The following is a 16,247-nucleotide window of genomic DNA, read 5'->3' as shown; positions in this document are numbered from 1 at the left end:
TGGCCTTTATACTTTCTCCTTGAAATAAAAATCTGCTCAAGCATGCAGTGATCATATCCGTTGTTACTGGTTCATGGTCACAGCTGAGTTTTTGTTTTTGTTTTTTTTTCATCAAAAGGCTTTTCTTTGGCCATTATTTCACTGGATGTCTCATCACTTCCCTAAGTAGATTTGCTGTTGGATTATAATGCCAGTTCTCAAATCCTGATTAGTAAGAGTTCAACGAATTTTGCACTGAAATAAAATTAAACACTGACAATAAAGGCCTAAATAGCTTTAGCATTGGATACACACTTTACCTGCAATATGAAATGCTTGGATGGTCATAAAACAAACCTCACCTCTGTCAGGAACAGAAATCAGGGTGCTTGTGAGAGCCAGGCTTGTGTCATCCCCCAGGGTGAGGTTCACACAGTATGTCCCAGACCCACTGAAAGCTCGTCTCACAGTCAGCAGACACGTCTCATCCACGTCCACAGCGTCGCAGACGGTGTTCTGGGCGACCTCACAGGTGGGGTCAGAAATGATGGTACAGACCTCAGTGGGAAGGCTGCCACAGGGGAGGTGGGCGAGGGTGCGCAGGGCACAGAGACGGGGAGAGAGGAAGGTCAGACCCATTTTACAAGGGGAAGGTCATTACAATTCTACGAAATTGAATTCTGCCTCATTGTTACTCAAACTATAAGATGCCAAATTGTTAGTCTTAACATTTACTCTTAAGGAAGCCTGTGTGCTGACCTATACCATCCTCTGCATCTTCAGGAAAGCGAGGCCCTGGGGTGGAGGAGAAAAATAAGATCTCCCCCAGGGAGAACTCCTGACCTCAGGTGATCCACCTGCCTCAACCTCCTAATGTGCTGGGATTATAGCCTCCCAAAGTACTGGGATTACAGGCATGAGCCATTGCGCCCGGCCCCTCTCAATAGCTTTTTGAAGAAAATAATATTATCCCATTTAACAGATGACAAACCAGCTCAGGGAGAGAGATTAATGAGTTCAAGTTGTACAAGCTGCCAGGAGAGGGGCTGGGACTTGAACAGAAGAGGTTTGATTCATCTATCCTTGATGCTAGGCTACCTGCCATTGCTGTCCTGACCACTATCTCACTCCTGGGCAGCCTTCTTGGATGGAGAGACCAGGCTCTGATGTTGGGCTGGTGGGACGGGGCCTGATATGGGGGACAGTCCATCTTCTCACCAGCCGGGCCTCCCACAGCAGCTCCACTCCCTGGATCAGCTCTCACTCTATTTTCTACCACCCTCACCCTCATTCTGGTCCTCTCCCAAGGTGGACAGCTTCTTACCTCTTCTTTCATACAAAATAAGGCCACATCTTCATATCACCTCATTCTCTTGATTACTTTATGTATTCACACACACATATATTTTAATTAGGTTTTATGTATGTGTATATATATATATATATACATGTATATATATATATATATATATATAAACTAAATATACATTAACAAATTAAATCATTTGTTAATGTACATTTAACCGATATAGTATCTATATATTCATTCATTTATATTTAGCTTATTACATACAGTCATGACCAAATCATAGGAAACCAAACTACATAACAAATTGGAAAGAGCTTTGTAAATTCTGAGAGAGAGGATTATCAGGCGTTGGTAATAATGTTAGCACAGACAAATTCCCAGGAGCTTAACAGCGCTCCTATGAGCCACACTCTTCTGGCTACCAGCCTTCCATCGGTAGGCACATTTTGTGATCACTGGGGGCCTCATTTGCCTCATCTGTAAAATGGGGAGGCTCATAGGATTGTCATGAGGATTCAATATGATAACAGGTGTAAGGTGTTAAGAATATAGTAATTTCCCTGTGTACCAAAAAAAAAAAAAAAAGAAAAAAAAAGAATGTAATAAGTGTTCAGTTATTATAATTATTGTTCAACTTGATTGTTAAAGGTTTCTTAATTTCTCAACTGTAGCAAAACACGTGTGTGCTTGATAGCACCTCCTAGGGCCCTTCCTGTCTAGGGTTACCAGTAAATAGGAATTCAAATCAACTTAAAAGGGGTAACTGGTAGTCAGTGCCTTTGTTCAGACTTGGGGACCTCACTTGACCCATGCCTCTGTTGGAGATAATGTACTCACCTCCCTTGGCAGGTCACGACCAAGTCTATCAGGGAGTTGTCAGGCTGCGGCGCCCGCATCAGGATGTCTGTCATCTTGATGATGTTAACCTCTAAGATTCCCTCTAACAAAATAACCCCCAGAGAAAAACACATCAAAATACAACAGAAATCAAACCAAGCTAAACAATCACTCTCCTATAGACTGAATGTTTGGGTACCCCCAACATTCATATGTTGAACCCAAGAAGATAGTATTACAAGCCAGGGCCTGTGGGAGGTGGTTGGATTTTGAGGGTGAAGCCTTCATGAGTGGGATTAATGCCCTTATGAAGGAGACCCCAGAGAGCCTTTCGCCTCTTCCACTGCGTGAGGACACAGAAGACTGCCATCTGCCATCTGTGAACCAGGAAGTGGCCGTCACCAGACAGTGAATGTGATAGTGCCTTGACCTGGGACTTCTCAACCTCTAGAACTATGAGAAATTCCTGCTGTTTGTTTATAAGCCACCAGTCTATGGAATTCTGTTATAGAAGCCTGAATGGACTAAGGTAAAGCTCTTAATACATCAGAAAGTAAAAACATTAAAAAAGGAAGACAGCCTTCTTGCCATACAGAAACACGTCACATCCAGGAGTCTACCCCCATAGCTTAGGATACGTATCCATGCAGCATTTTCAAAGTCAAACTGAACTGTTTTTCAACCCAACCTAGATTTTTGTTTCTAGAGCCTCTGTGTGCATCAGAAAGTAGCACTCTATCTTGGACGGTGTTTCAGGAAAGGGTAATCCTGGGTGGACACAGCCCCAGGCTCAGGCTTTGGCCAGCTTACTGGGTGGCTCGGACTCAGGGGACACTGCTTGGGCTTCCACTTCCAACCTCACTCCCAGAACCAGCGAGCACAGGTTGGGCTTCAGTTCCCATCTGTCTTCTCTGTTGGATGCCTTAGGGCTGTGCCCAAATGTACAGCCATGTGTGGTAGCTTGCTCTTTCCCCTCTTCACATACAAGTGTGACTTTGTGAAAATTAACTAGGGGAAGACAGTGGAAGTTGCGAGAATGTGATGCTAGCCTTCCTTTACCCTATATACCCCATTCAGATGGCTGGGCTGCAGAGATGGGATACAGGCCCAGGCCTGGCTCATTAGTATGTGGACTTCACAGAAGTCTCATTTCCACCAGGATGTGGAAGGAAGGCCAGGGAGGCAGGTGGGAATCTAGAAATGAGTAGTGTCTTTGCTCTTGCATGTGTGGTGTCACCTTAGACAAGGAGAGGGGTATCCCTACCACCTACCTCCACCCCTTCAGAATTAGCAAAGAGAACAGGTAACCCTAGGTAGAGTCTAGCAACCTTTCTCACCAGTCCTTGTCTTCAGCCTTACCTACAATTGTGATGGTGGCGTGAAAGTGACCATATCTGTTAACCTGGCAGTTTTCATCAGGAATCTGACTCAGCTCTATAGAGTTGTCACCAGCAGGTCCTGGGGTGTTTGAGTCATAAGATTTCAGAGTAGTTGCTAGGAATGTAAAAGATATACATGATAGAATAAAAAATCTAAACGTTTGTCATTTCCTCTTTAGAAAAATATCAGGAATACTATACTATGAAATTGCTATAGAAATTTGAACTAAATGTGCCATAATTCACACAGATGTGAGAGCTATAAGGTATTATAATTGCTAAATTATGTAAGTAAGCATAATCCCACATTTTGTGTTAACACAAGAAGAAAATAAAAGGTTGAAGCTGTATTAAAATGTGTGATACAATGGTCATGAAGAAATAAACCTGGCCATAATAGATGAAGTTATATTTTAATTTTGGAAGGAGGTATTCTGGGCTCAAATTCCAGCTCTCCTTGTCTTTAGCTGTTTGAGCTCATAGGCACATCATTTAATCTATTTTTGCCTCTATTTGCTCATCTGTAAAATAAGAACAACACTTACTGTCCTCTGGGGGCTGAACTATGAAACTTAAAGGAGATAAAGTATATAAAACCTGCTGATCATCACTGCTGCAGAGGGAGTACTTAATAAATCTCAGTTTCCATCTTCTAGTAATATAGGAAAAGGTCATTCTTTCCCTGTTTGAATGTCTCACAGCTCCAAAGCTTAAATTCTGAAAGTCTTACTGTGATTAACAGAGGTGTGAGGAAGGAAGGGAGGAAATACAAAGCATTTTTGAAAAATAAGTCTTGAATATAATTAAAGCAAAGACTCTAATGTTCTATTAGTTACAATTTAACAGGATCTAATTAAGATGTCGCTGCTCCTTTAGCAAGATAAAAAGTCTAGAAAGAAAATAATGATACTGAAAATACAATCTTATCTTCTTTTTCATTGCAAAAGACATGTGAAGTGGACTCAGTCTTGGGGAAGGGCATCAAAACCTCTTAAGAGCTGCATCTTTAACTCAGTGACAAGTGAGTGAAGCTGGCTGGGAGATTTCTCCAGGGCTTCTCAGATCCGTCAGTGGGTGAACTTCCCTGTGATCTCCCTGGGACCAGAACAGGCTTCTCAGCGCAGTTCTCAGAACAGGTTCAGAAACAAGTGCTCCACCACACACACTTTGGGAAATGCTGCTCAGGTAAAGCCCAGAGAGGCCCAAACATTGTGTTAGATCTAAGGCAGTGGTTTATCAGCAGGGAGGCCTGTGGCAGCCTCTTGGAAATATTCCTTGACTTTCACATTGGTCCTCTGGAAATGACAAGACAGTCATTCTGTCTGTTCAAATGCTCTATTCTATGGTGATAGGATTGTTTGTGCAGGGCATTCAAGTTCAGTAGCTCTTCTCCAGAAAACCGCAAAACTTCTTCTTTTGAAGTTCTCGACAGGCAGAATTTAGCTGTCAAGTTAGAACACGGAATCATAACCCTGCCATATTTTAAAATAAAGCTTCTCTTGCTCTGCATATGCTTCAGTACTAAAAACGAAATAAAACTTATTTTCTCGGCCGGGCGTGGTGGCTCACGCCTGTAATCCCAGCACTTTGGGAGGCCGAGGCAGGTGGATCACGACGTCAAGAGATCGAGACCATCCTGGTCAACATGGTGAAACCCCGTCTCTACTAAAAATACAAAAAATCAGCTGGGCCTGGTGGCGCGTGCCTGTAATCCCAGCTACTCAGGAGTCTGAGGCAGGAGAATTGCCTGAACCCAGGAGGCGGAGGTTGCGGTGAGCCGAGATCGTGCCATTGCACTCCAGCCTGGGTAACAAGAGCGAGACCCCGTCTCAAAAAAAAAACAAAAAACGTATTTTCTTAAAAATGATGAAATAATAGAAGCCCATGACTCTACCTTAGATAGAATGCTTATAAAATACATATGGAGGCCGGGCACAGTGGCTCACACCTGTAATTCCAGCACTTTGGGAGGCCAAGGTGGATGGATCACTTGAGGTCAGGGGTTCAAGACCAGCCTGGCCAACATGTTGAAACTGAGTCCCATTAAAAATACAAAAGAATTAGCCAGACATGGTGGTTTGTATTGCCTTTAGTCCTGGCTACTAGGGAGGCTGAAGCAGGAGAATTACTTGAACCTGGAAGGCAGAGGTTGCAGTGAGCAGAGATTGCACCATTGCACTCCAGCCTGGGCGACAGAGTGAGATTCAGTCTCAAAAAAACAAAAAACAAAAACAAAACAAAAAAGCACATGGAGCTATGGAGCTTTGCAAACATTGTGTCTATAAAATTATAAAGTCAAGGTACAATTCAAGGGCTAATGGAGAGAAATGCACACCTTAAAAGACAGAAGAGAAAGATCAGCTTCATCCTTAATTCAGTATTTATGTCCCTGTTGCCCAAATAATGACGTGAGAGCTCTTAATTCTCTGTGAAAGTAGGAAAGTGCCACATGATATGATGTTATTTTATATATAGAGAGAGTATTACAGTAATCAGTATCGGTCTTACAAAAGGTTTTTTTTTTCCTTTCCAGATTTGTTCACAAGTCTGAAAAATGAACTACCGCACTGTTAGCTAAGGAAAGAGAATTCTGTGGCTTAAAAATAGCACACACGCATCTGTCTTGGGATTTAACTCCATCTCCCTGCGTCACCTCTTCAACTTGCTTCTGCCTCACTCCGGCATTTGCATTTGTTTTCTATTTTTGGCTGTGCATTATTATGAAGCCACTTACCAAAGAAGAAAGAACATAATTTTTTTGCCAAACAATAATATAATGCTCAGTCATTCAAGCCCTTTAATATGGGCTGTATAGCTAGAAATGCGCCCTAGAAGGGACCCCTTTTAGAAACATCCCTCTGTGTTCTCCCTAATAGCTGGTTTAAGGCATTTTGGGGTTGACAATGGTTGATTTAACACTTCCTTTTTTTTTTAGATGAAGTTTTGCTCTTGTTGCCCAGGCTAGAGTGAAGTAGCGCAATCTTGGCTCACCGCAACCTCTGCCCCCCCAGAATCAAGCGATTCTCCTGCCTCAGCCTCCCAAGTAGCTGGGATTACAGGCATGCTCGGCTAATTTTTTGTAGCTTCAAATATATTTTTTACAAATGCTATGATATAAATAGTTTCTAGGAAAAACAAGCTAGTTTAATAAAAATGCAATTCAAAATAGACTAACATTAAACAACCTAACATTAAGTCTTTTACCAATCTGGAACTTCTTTTTTTCGAGACAGAGTTTTGCTCTTGTTGCCCAGGCTGGAGTGCAATGGCGTGATTTCAGCTTACCGCAACCTCCGCCTCCTGGGTTCAAGTGATTCTCCTGTCTCAGCCTCCTGAGTAGCTGGGACTACAGGCATGCATCACCATGCCTGGCTAATTTTGTATTTTTAGTAGAGACAGGGTTTCTACATGTTTGTCCAGCTGGTCTTGAACTCCCGACCTCAAGTAATCCGCCTGCCTCAGCCTCCCAAAGTGCTGGGATTACAGGCGTAAGCCACCACACCCAGCCACCATTCTGGAACTTCTAAACATTAAAGGCAACTGAAATTTATTTTGAATTTTACACATGGTCCTCTTATTTGTAAAGAAGATTATTAATATTTATAGCTAAATAAATTATTTCTAAAGGATTGCTAGAATGAAGCTGTATGTGTAAAGTTGTTCAATACAGTTATTGTTGTTGTTGGAATTAGGATTAATCTAATCATCCATCAATATGAGAATGGTGGGCCGGGCACCGTGGCTCATGCCTATAATCTGTGTCTCAGACTATTAATACAGGGTGGCATTGAATCAATCATGCCTTATATGCACTTTGGAAGGCTGAGGTGGGTGGATCACCTGTGCTCAGGAGTTGGAGACCAGCCTGGGCAACATGGGAAAACACCATCTCTACTAAAACATACAAAAATTAGCTGATCATGGTTGTGCATGCCTGTAGTTCCAGCCACTCGGGAGGCTGAGGCAGGAGGATCACTTGAGCCCAGTAGGTAGAGGTTGCAGTGAGGTCAGATTGTGCCACTGCACTCCAGCCTGGGTGTCAGAACAAGACCCTGTCTCAGAAAAAAAAAAGAAAAAAGAAAAGAAAGAGAGAATATTGAAATAAATTATAGTAGATACACTCTATGGAACACCATGCAGCCATTGGATAAAGTGAAATAGATTTATATGTATTAACAATGGAAAGATGTCAACAATCCTTGTTAAATTATGAAAAAACTTGTTAAATTTGAAAAAATTTGTAAAACAATATGTATAGCTTGAACCCATTTATATAACCAAAACAACAAACCTTATGTGTATATATAGCATGTTTATAAATGCATAGGAAAAGATCTGGAAAGGAATCCTCCCAATTATTAACAGGGTTTAACTCTTGGGAGGAGAGTATGAGTGGGGGCTTTTGCTTTTTACTCTAGACGTCTATATTGTTTTAATCTTTACTAGGGAACATATATAAGTTTTGTAATTTAAAATATTTTTGAGATAATCAAAATTAGTGATAACATGTTATTTTAACTTAGATATGCTTGATTTAGCAAGCTCTCATTTTATTGCTAACATTTTATTGTAAAAGTTTATTATTTATAACTAAGAGGTTTTTGCAAAAACAAGAAGCCCCAGAGGTCATGATGGACCATCATGGGCTTGGTCCATGGCGCCCTCTTGTGACCAGTGAGAGGATGTCAGCCTATTGCTATCCCCGGGTTCCTGGGGTGCCGAGTGCAACTGGCCCAGTGGGGAAGTGGTGGTGATGGCATGGGGTAGCGTGGGGAATGAGATGGAAGCCACTGCTTCCCAAAGTAGACTCTTAAGGACTTCATGAAGGTCCCCAGACTATTAATACAGGGTAGTGTTCAATTAACCATGACTTATATGCATTTATTTCTCCACCAGAAATACTCTCAAGCTGCATTCTTTCTCAGGCCATTTGGAAATTGCCTTCAAGTACAGCTGTGTTTTCATGGACACTAGGTGGGTGGGGGCAGGGTAGGGAAAGAAATTAGTGAGGGAGAGGAAGCAAAGTAGAAAGGGCCTGATCGTTTACGAGGGGCCGGTGTGCCTTCTCATAGCCAGTGTGCCTTCTCATTTTTGTTTATCTGCTTAAAAAATGGCAGATAAACAAAAATGTGACAGGTTAGAAGAGGGGAGAGTGTGTACACACAGCAGGGGCCAGTGCACATGAGGAGGGTCAAAGAGCTTTCTACGAGTCACTGAATTCTATTTGCAAAGTGACTTGAAATACATTCTCCCTTCTTCTGTGTTCTATAGGTGTAACATGGTGATAAACTGGCTTTAAAAAATCAACAGGTACAAAATGGAATCACTGCAGAGTCGCTACAATATCCCCCTAAGAAGGGATTTCACAGTATGACCTACGTAAATATTTTGTTAGACATTAAGGAACTCCCCTCAAAGATCACTGGGAAACCTTACCTGAAGAAGGGGTGGGTTTTGGAGGTCTGGGAGGCGGTGGCGGACAAGGTCCTGGTGCTGCAGCTTTTACAGTGAGGTTAAGGCTGAAGGTTCCATTGAGCACATACGTGTGATTCACGGTATTATTCATGGAAACAAACAGGCCAGTATTATCCCCGAAGCTCCATTTGTAGTTAATGGTAGAATAATTGAGGAAGTGGCTAGGATCATGAATCAGAACGTCAAACATAATGGGGAGATCTTTGAGGAAGGTTTCATCAGATGAATTTCGATCGTTCTTCTGGGACATAGTCACAAATACAGGAATCTGATCTAAAAGATACACCCCCCAAAAAGAAAGAAAGAATGCATGATTGCTTGATTGTACATGGTGGGCTTTGATTATGCTTTTCAGTTAAAATAGCAAAATGAGGGATACTCTAGCATTATTTTCCTTTTCATATGCAAGTTTTCTGGGGTTTCCCCAAGCTATTCTGGAAAACAGATGAACTACAACTAATTAGATATACAAGCTTAGGCAGGGCCCAGATAAATTGTAACCTAACCCCGAACACATGGCCTTAACTCTTTTTAAATCCATTGACGTCAACAGAATAAAGTGCCTCATCCTGAGTGCACACCACTCACCTGTTACCACGTACACATCTTTCACTTGTGCGATGGGAACATATGCCAGTCGGTGTCTTCTATAGACAGCCACTTCCATGAGTTGAGGCCCCAGTGTCACATTGGCTGTGTTCATGGAAACTCTCACTGAACATCCTCCCAATTTCTGGAAATACCGACCTTTGGGAGGATGGAAGTTTTTAGTTATTGGCTGCATGACATCTTCATTATAGGAAGTTGTTCCTTAAAGACCAGCTGCCACCATTTATAGATTGCTCGGAGGAGAGAAAATAGGGGGCCTACAGTGCTGCTTCAGAAAGGGAGATGGTGCTCATTTTAATGTAAAATCTTATAAAACAAACCCACAGTTACATGCATGTAATTGTATATGGTTGATTAAAATGAAAAAAACTGTTTATGGGATAAAACAATTAGCCTTTAGTTTACAAATACTTTTCATGTTAAGTAATATGACACCTGAAATACATGTTTTCCCCAAAGAAAATACATTTAATATAATGATGAGGTGTCCAGAAGACTTAAAAAAAATTATTTATCCGAAAACCTACCTCATTTTTGTTACTATTTCCCTATATTGTTAAATGGCTTTTTAAAAGGGGACTGGTATCCTCCATCTCCTAATAGTATTTGTATTATAAAAATACAGTAATTCTTTGGGAGGTTGAGGCGGGCAGATCATCTGAGGTCGTCAGTTCGAAACCAACCTGACCAACATGGAGAAACCCCAACTCTAATAAAGAAAAAAAAAATTAGCCTGGCGTGGTGGTGCGTGCCTGTAATCCCAGCGGCTGAGGCAGGAGAATAGCTTGAGCCCAGGAGGTGGAGTTTGCAATGAACCGAGATTGCATCATCGCATTCCAGCCGGGGCAGCAAGAGTGAAATGCCATCTCAAAAAAACAAAAACGAACAAACAACCAAAAAACAACCAGTAAGTGATGAAATAGAGGATGAGATAAAAAAGAATGGAGTGGTTCCACAGGCACTTTCCTAGCACACCCCTGAGTCATTTCTTTCCTTTCTCCAACTCTCCATGCTACTAGCTAACAGGTGGAAGTAATTCCTCTGCTTCAGGGCTCAAGACATTTAAACAAATTTTAAAAACCTGTACCTCCTCTTGCTAGCATTCCCAAATGAAGAACTTTCTAATTCCGTCAGGGGGCCTGGCTTAGACCTGTCACTGCCTAGGTATCTTAGGTGGAATGCTTTCGAGACCAGGTTGTTTCAGGACCCCGTTTATCACACCGTCAAACGTGTGAGAAAAACACACTGGTCTCTTGAGCAGTGTGTGATTTGGAATCCTCCTTCACCTTGAGATGCAGGGATAGTTCCATCAGAAGTTATAAGGGGAAGGGGTGTCTCTCAGAGGTTATTCGTGAGGAAAATGTTAGTTCCAGGTCTGAGAGGTGAGACCATACTTAATTGAGGGAGAATATCAGTGAACTCTGAGACCTCGGTAGAAGACAGAAATTCAAGACAGTCTTGTTAGACAAATAGAGCAATTTCCAGGCTGAAGGTTGATTTTAAATACATGTTTTTGATCTAGTTAAGTTACTGGGATGTTTACTAGGCCAAAGAGTCCAGGAGTGTTAGTGAATATAAGCGATTCCATGCAAACTGTCAGAATTCTGTCATGAGAGTGACAAGAAATAATGTTTGGTGAGTTGGCTGACAGGGTCATAATGGTAGTGAAAAGTAAGTCAGCTTTAAGGCAATTGATTTAGATAGATGAGCATTATATCTGACATAGCTTATACTCTGTTCAATGGGTATGTATTGTTAATATTTTGTCCCGATTTGTAAATAATTGAAGGAAGAGGAACTCTCTCTAATTTGTGATGAAAGAGGAAACATTTAGAAATCTGGAGGCTGCTCAATTGGTAGCAGTTTTCAAATACTCAGTACCAGGTGGCACCTGGTGACGTTTTAAACTAAGAATTTAGCAGCCTAATTAATAATAACCTAAATATGCTCCTCCTAAAAGTAATCATTTCCCCAATAATAAAGCAAAATGAATACCATTTGTAATTTAAAAAAAGACCGAGTGGGCCAGGTCAAAGCAGAACAGTAGTTATTTTATTTCTGCACAATGGAATATTATGCAGCCATTAAAATAATGTATGAAAATTTTAAAAATCATAGTATCAAATGCTCATGATAGTAAGCAAAAATGTGTATGTGATCTTAATAATGAGCTTAATAAATACTAGCAAAGAAAACACCATAATATTAACAATGATAATCTCTGATGTTAATTGTGGATAATTTTTTTTACAATTCAAGAAAAAGATGTTAAGAAAAATTATGGATAATTTTTATTTTTTATTTGTACCTTTTCTTAGGATTCCCTACAAATAAATAGCACATGCCTCTTTAAATCTTAAAAATTTTTGAGAACATAAAAAACCCAAAGAATAAATCAACAAATGCTCATCTATGTGCCATTCTTTTTTTTTTTTTTCTTTAAGACAGAGACTTGCTCTGTGGCCCAGGCTGGAGTGTAATGGCACAATCTTGGCTCACTGCAACATCTATCACTGGGATTCAAGCAATTCTCCTGCCTCAGCCTCCCAAGTAGCTGGGATTATAGGCGCCCACCACTACACCAGGCTAATTTTTGTATTTTTAGTAGAGATGGGGTTTTGCCATGTTGTCCTGGCTGGTCTTGAACTCCTGACCTCAGGTAATCTGCCTGCCTTGGCCTCCTAAAGTGCTGGGATTATAGGTGTGAGCCACTTCACCCATCTTGTTATGGTTTTAGGTAGAAAAAAATTAAATAGTTTTGGTTTTTTGAAAAAGAGCTTAATCTTTTTGTTTTTCTCTCTTTTTAATTCTTCAGTGTCATGGAGATCTGGCAAGGTTTAACGAAGATTTCATTTTTATCTCACACTGTCAACCCATGCTAAGGAAAGTTAGCAGGGTAACTGTTATTAACTCTTAGTGTTATCATTCTTAATTACAGAATAAGAAAAGAGAAGTTTGAAATTTTAAGGAAAGGTAAAGAAGAAGCTTAGCAGTTTGAAAAAGCCAACCAAGTGTGTGGAAGACGTAGACAAAATTCCATCTTCTCCATCCGGGGTGGTGAGGAAAAGGTTTCCCATCGGGGAAGATGTTATGATGGCTTTGGCCGGTGCCATTTTCCCAGTCACTGTCCTCTGACCATGCTGTCCAGTTGTAAACATATGGATCAGCAGATAAACCAGTCTCTAAACAGAGAAGGAAACCAACCATGAGTGTTATCTGGGCTCAGAAAACTCAATGTGCATGCATCACTGAATTAAACACTTTTTTGCATTTTTTCATAACTAGTTTAAAAGTAGTTAGAGAACTAAACACTTACTATGTAGAACTCACCCAATGGTATGCCTTCGGTTTGTGCACTTTTCTGAATATGCTATATTTCAATGAAAGTTCTACACAAAGCAATTATTCAGGCAAGTCCAATGTAGAGGTATCGTTTAACTTATTTTTCTTCCTATCAGGTTTCAAAATCAAAATCCTATTCAAATCAAACTGAGAGATACTTTATCTTTCTATTTGGACACATTCTATCTGCTGGTTTTTTTCCTGACACATTTGACCTCATGACTATTTATTCGTAAAGACTTCCGCACACATGTCTTAGAATAAGAGCGTTTTCCTACACAGCCATGACACCATGATCACCCCAATCAAGGTATGTATATTTTTGGGGGGCTATTTTTGGTGCTTTAAATGATTTTTAAAATCCCTCTTTACCTCTCTAGATAAAGATAGATAGATATTGCTATCCTATATCTATATACGGTTGTAGTTATATGGAGAGAAGCAGATATGACAGATGACTGTAGTTAACAACAATTTATTGTATATTTCAAAACAGCTAGAAGAAAGATTTGAGCTGGGCCCAGTGGTTCATACCTGTAATCCCAGCACTTTGAGAGACCGAGGTAGGTGGATCACTTGAGGTCAAGAGTTCAAGACCAGCCTGGCCAACATAGTGAAACCCTGTCTCTACTAAAAATACAAAAATTAGCCGGGTGTGGTGCACGTGCCTATAATCCCAGCTACTTGGGAGGCTGAGGCAGGAGAATCGCTTGAACCTGGGAGGCAGAGGTTGCAGTGAGATCGTGCCACTGCACTCCAGCCTGGGTCACAGAGTGACACAGTGTCACAGACTCTTAAAAAAAAAAGGAAAAAAGAGAAAGATCTGGAATGCTCTCAACACAAAGAAATGATAAATGTTTGAGGTGATGGATATCCCAATCACCCTGATTTGATCACCATAAATTGTATGCATGTATCAAAGTATCACATGTACCCCAGAAATATGTATGATTATCATGTATCAATAAAAACAGTATGGAGGTTCCTCAAAAAACTAAAAATAGAGCTACTGGCGAGGCGCGGTAGCTCACAACTGTAATCCCAGAACTTTGGGAGGCCGAGGTGGGTAGATCATCTGAGGTCAGGAGTTTGAGACCAGCCTAGCCAATATAGTGAAACCCCATTTCTACTAAAAATACAAAAATTAGCTGGGCATGGTGATGCATGTCTGTAATCCCAGCTACTTGGAAGGGTGAGGCAGGAGAATCACTTGAACACCAGAGGTGAAGGTTGCAGTGAGCCAAGATTGTGCCACTGCACTCCAGGTGGGTGACAGAGCAAAACTCCGTCTCAAAACAAAACAAAACAAAAACAAAAACAAAACCCAAAACAAAAAACAGTTGTTTCAAAAAAGGTGAGAAAAATGTTACAAAATATTAAATGCTTAATTCTTGTTAAACATAAAATACTTTCCATAAAGAATTGAATGTTTTCCTCACAGGAAGATAAAAAATTAATAAAGAATGAATATATTGACAGCTTAATAAAAGTTCTAAATAACAAAATCAGATCATAAGTGCATTATTAAATAGCCTTGTTACTGACTGAAGAATCTCAATAATTAACTCCATTTTTTGAACATGTACCATTCTACCAAGATAATTTCCCTTGATATATTTGCGCCATTGGTTGTCTTTAACATGGACAGAGAGCTTATTTCTTTCACTAAGGGCAAAGAAAAACCAAAATATACACATTTTAGCATGTGCCAGCTACACAGCATTTGCTTAAGAAATCCTTGACAGAGTGTCACCCTATTGCCCAGGCTGGGTGACAGAGCAAAACTGTCACCCAGTGGCGTGATCTCAGCTCACCGCAACCTCCGCCTCCTGGATTCAAGTGATTCTCTTGCCTCAACTTCCTGAGCGGCTGGGATTACAGGCACGTGCCACCACACCTGGCTAATTTGTGTATTTTTAGTAGAGACAGGGTTTCACCATGTTTGCCAGGCTGGTCTTGAACTCCTGACCTGGTGATCGGCCTGCGTCAGCCTCCCAAGGTGCTGTGATTACAGGCGTCAGCCACCACGCCTGGCCAAATTGGCTATTCTTTGAGTAGCAAAGAGTTCCAAGTAATAAAAGCAAAATATGAGAATCAACAAGGTATTCTCTGTCCAATCAAGTGGACACTAAGGAATAGCAGGGGCTGATGGTGTGGCTTTGGAAGAGGGCTCCAAGCAGGGCAGAGCCACCAGTTTGCTGCAGTAGGTTGATGTTGATAGAGGGGCTGTGTAGGACCACACACTCACCCTCTCTGTCATCCAGCTTGTGGAGTGCGATGGCAAGGGATGAGAGCAGCATCTTGTACTTACAGGAGCACCTGTGACCATTAAGGTTTAGAAATTACGTCTCTAAGGACCTTAGGAGAATACTGTGTTCTTACCATTTCTGCAGTTCTTCTCATAGACTATGTTGCCATCGGTGTCTTCCTTTTGGCATCTAGGGAATACCAGGTTCACCACAAATGTTATATTTGAGCCCACGAGGGCTGGTGAGTCACTGGTCAGGACCGCCTGCACACGGCCTCCTAGGGTATAAAAAAGTGGGGCTCAATGATCCAGCATCTTTCTCCTTTCATTCATAAACAAACATTTAGAGGTAAATTTATTATTAAGGACCAGAGGACCCATATGCTTCTTTATAATATATTAAATTTATGTTTTGTATTCCTCACTTTAGCTTTCAGAGTATAACACTCTAGAAGATAAATTACAAAATAAATCAGACGAGTTAAAGAATTCTCTAATCACAGCAAGAACATTTACCTATGATAATTAAACAAATCAGCTCAGTTGGGTTAAGGAGACAAGTTTTAAAAGTGTGCATTTTTAAATCTCAAAACCAATGGTTGAAGGATGCATTCCTTTATCTAAAAAGAAAGATTTTCAATTTCTGAAAAGCCACACCTTTGAGACCATAAAAATGGCTTTGAAGTGACTGGGTTTCTGAAGATGCCCATTCCCAGCTTGGTTACATAGATTTAAGGCTAAATCTGCTCACTCTTCAAACTATTCCAAGAGCTACCCATTTGGAAATTTCTAAGTTTACTTGTGGCTTAGAAAGTGATAGTGCTGGGCTTAAGAAAACACTGCCAAATCCAAATATTCCCCACTTGGTAATGAGAGCACTGTGGTTAGTGAAAATGACGTGAGCCATGTGATCTAAAAGGCTTTACCATCTACAAGACTTACTGAAATAGGAAATTGCAGGTGTTTGGGTTGAATCTTTTTTTTTTTTTGAGACGAAGTTTCGCTCTTGTTACCCAGGCTGGAGTGCAATGGCGCGATCTCGGCTCACCGCAACCTCTGCCTCCTGGGT

At 40.9% G+C, this 16,247-nt stretch overlaps 1 protein-coding gene across 1 annotated transcript in view; it reads right to left on the bottom strand.

Annotated features, from left to right (window-relative positions):
- Positions 1–16,247, bottom strand: part of GPNMB (glycoprotein nmb) — a 28,181-nt gene that overhangs the window by 4,091 nt on the left and 7,843 nt on the right. The window contains exons 3-9 of the mRNA XM_017526985.2: positions 15,313–15,456; positions 12,597–12,770; positions 9,568–9,726; positions 8,941–9,252; positions 3,485–3,619; positions 2,126–2,228; positions 342–550 (exon numbers count right to left, since the gene is read on the bottom strand). Of these exons, the coding sequence (XP_017382474.2) occupies positions 342–550; positions 2,126–2,228; positions 3,485–3,619; positions 8,941–9,252; positions 9,568–9,726; positions 12,597–12,770; positions 15,313–15,456 (1,236 nt within the window). The remainder of the gene's footprint in view (positions 1–341; positions 551–2,125; positions 2,229–3,484; positions 3,620–8,940; positions 9,253–9,567; positions 9,727–12,596; positions 12,771–15,312; positions 15,457–16,247) is intronic.

This window comes from Cebus imitator, unplaced genomic scaffold, assembly GCF_001604975.1.
Source record: "Cebus imitator isolate Cc_AM_T3 unplaced genomic scaffold, Cebus_imitator-1.0 Scaffold45, whole genome shotgun sequence".
NCBI classification, from domain to species: Eukaryota; Metazoa; Chordata; class Mammalia; order Primates; family Cebidae; genus Cebus; species Cebus imitator.
This window is presented reverse-complemented; position numbering and strand designations above follow the sequence as displayed.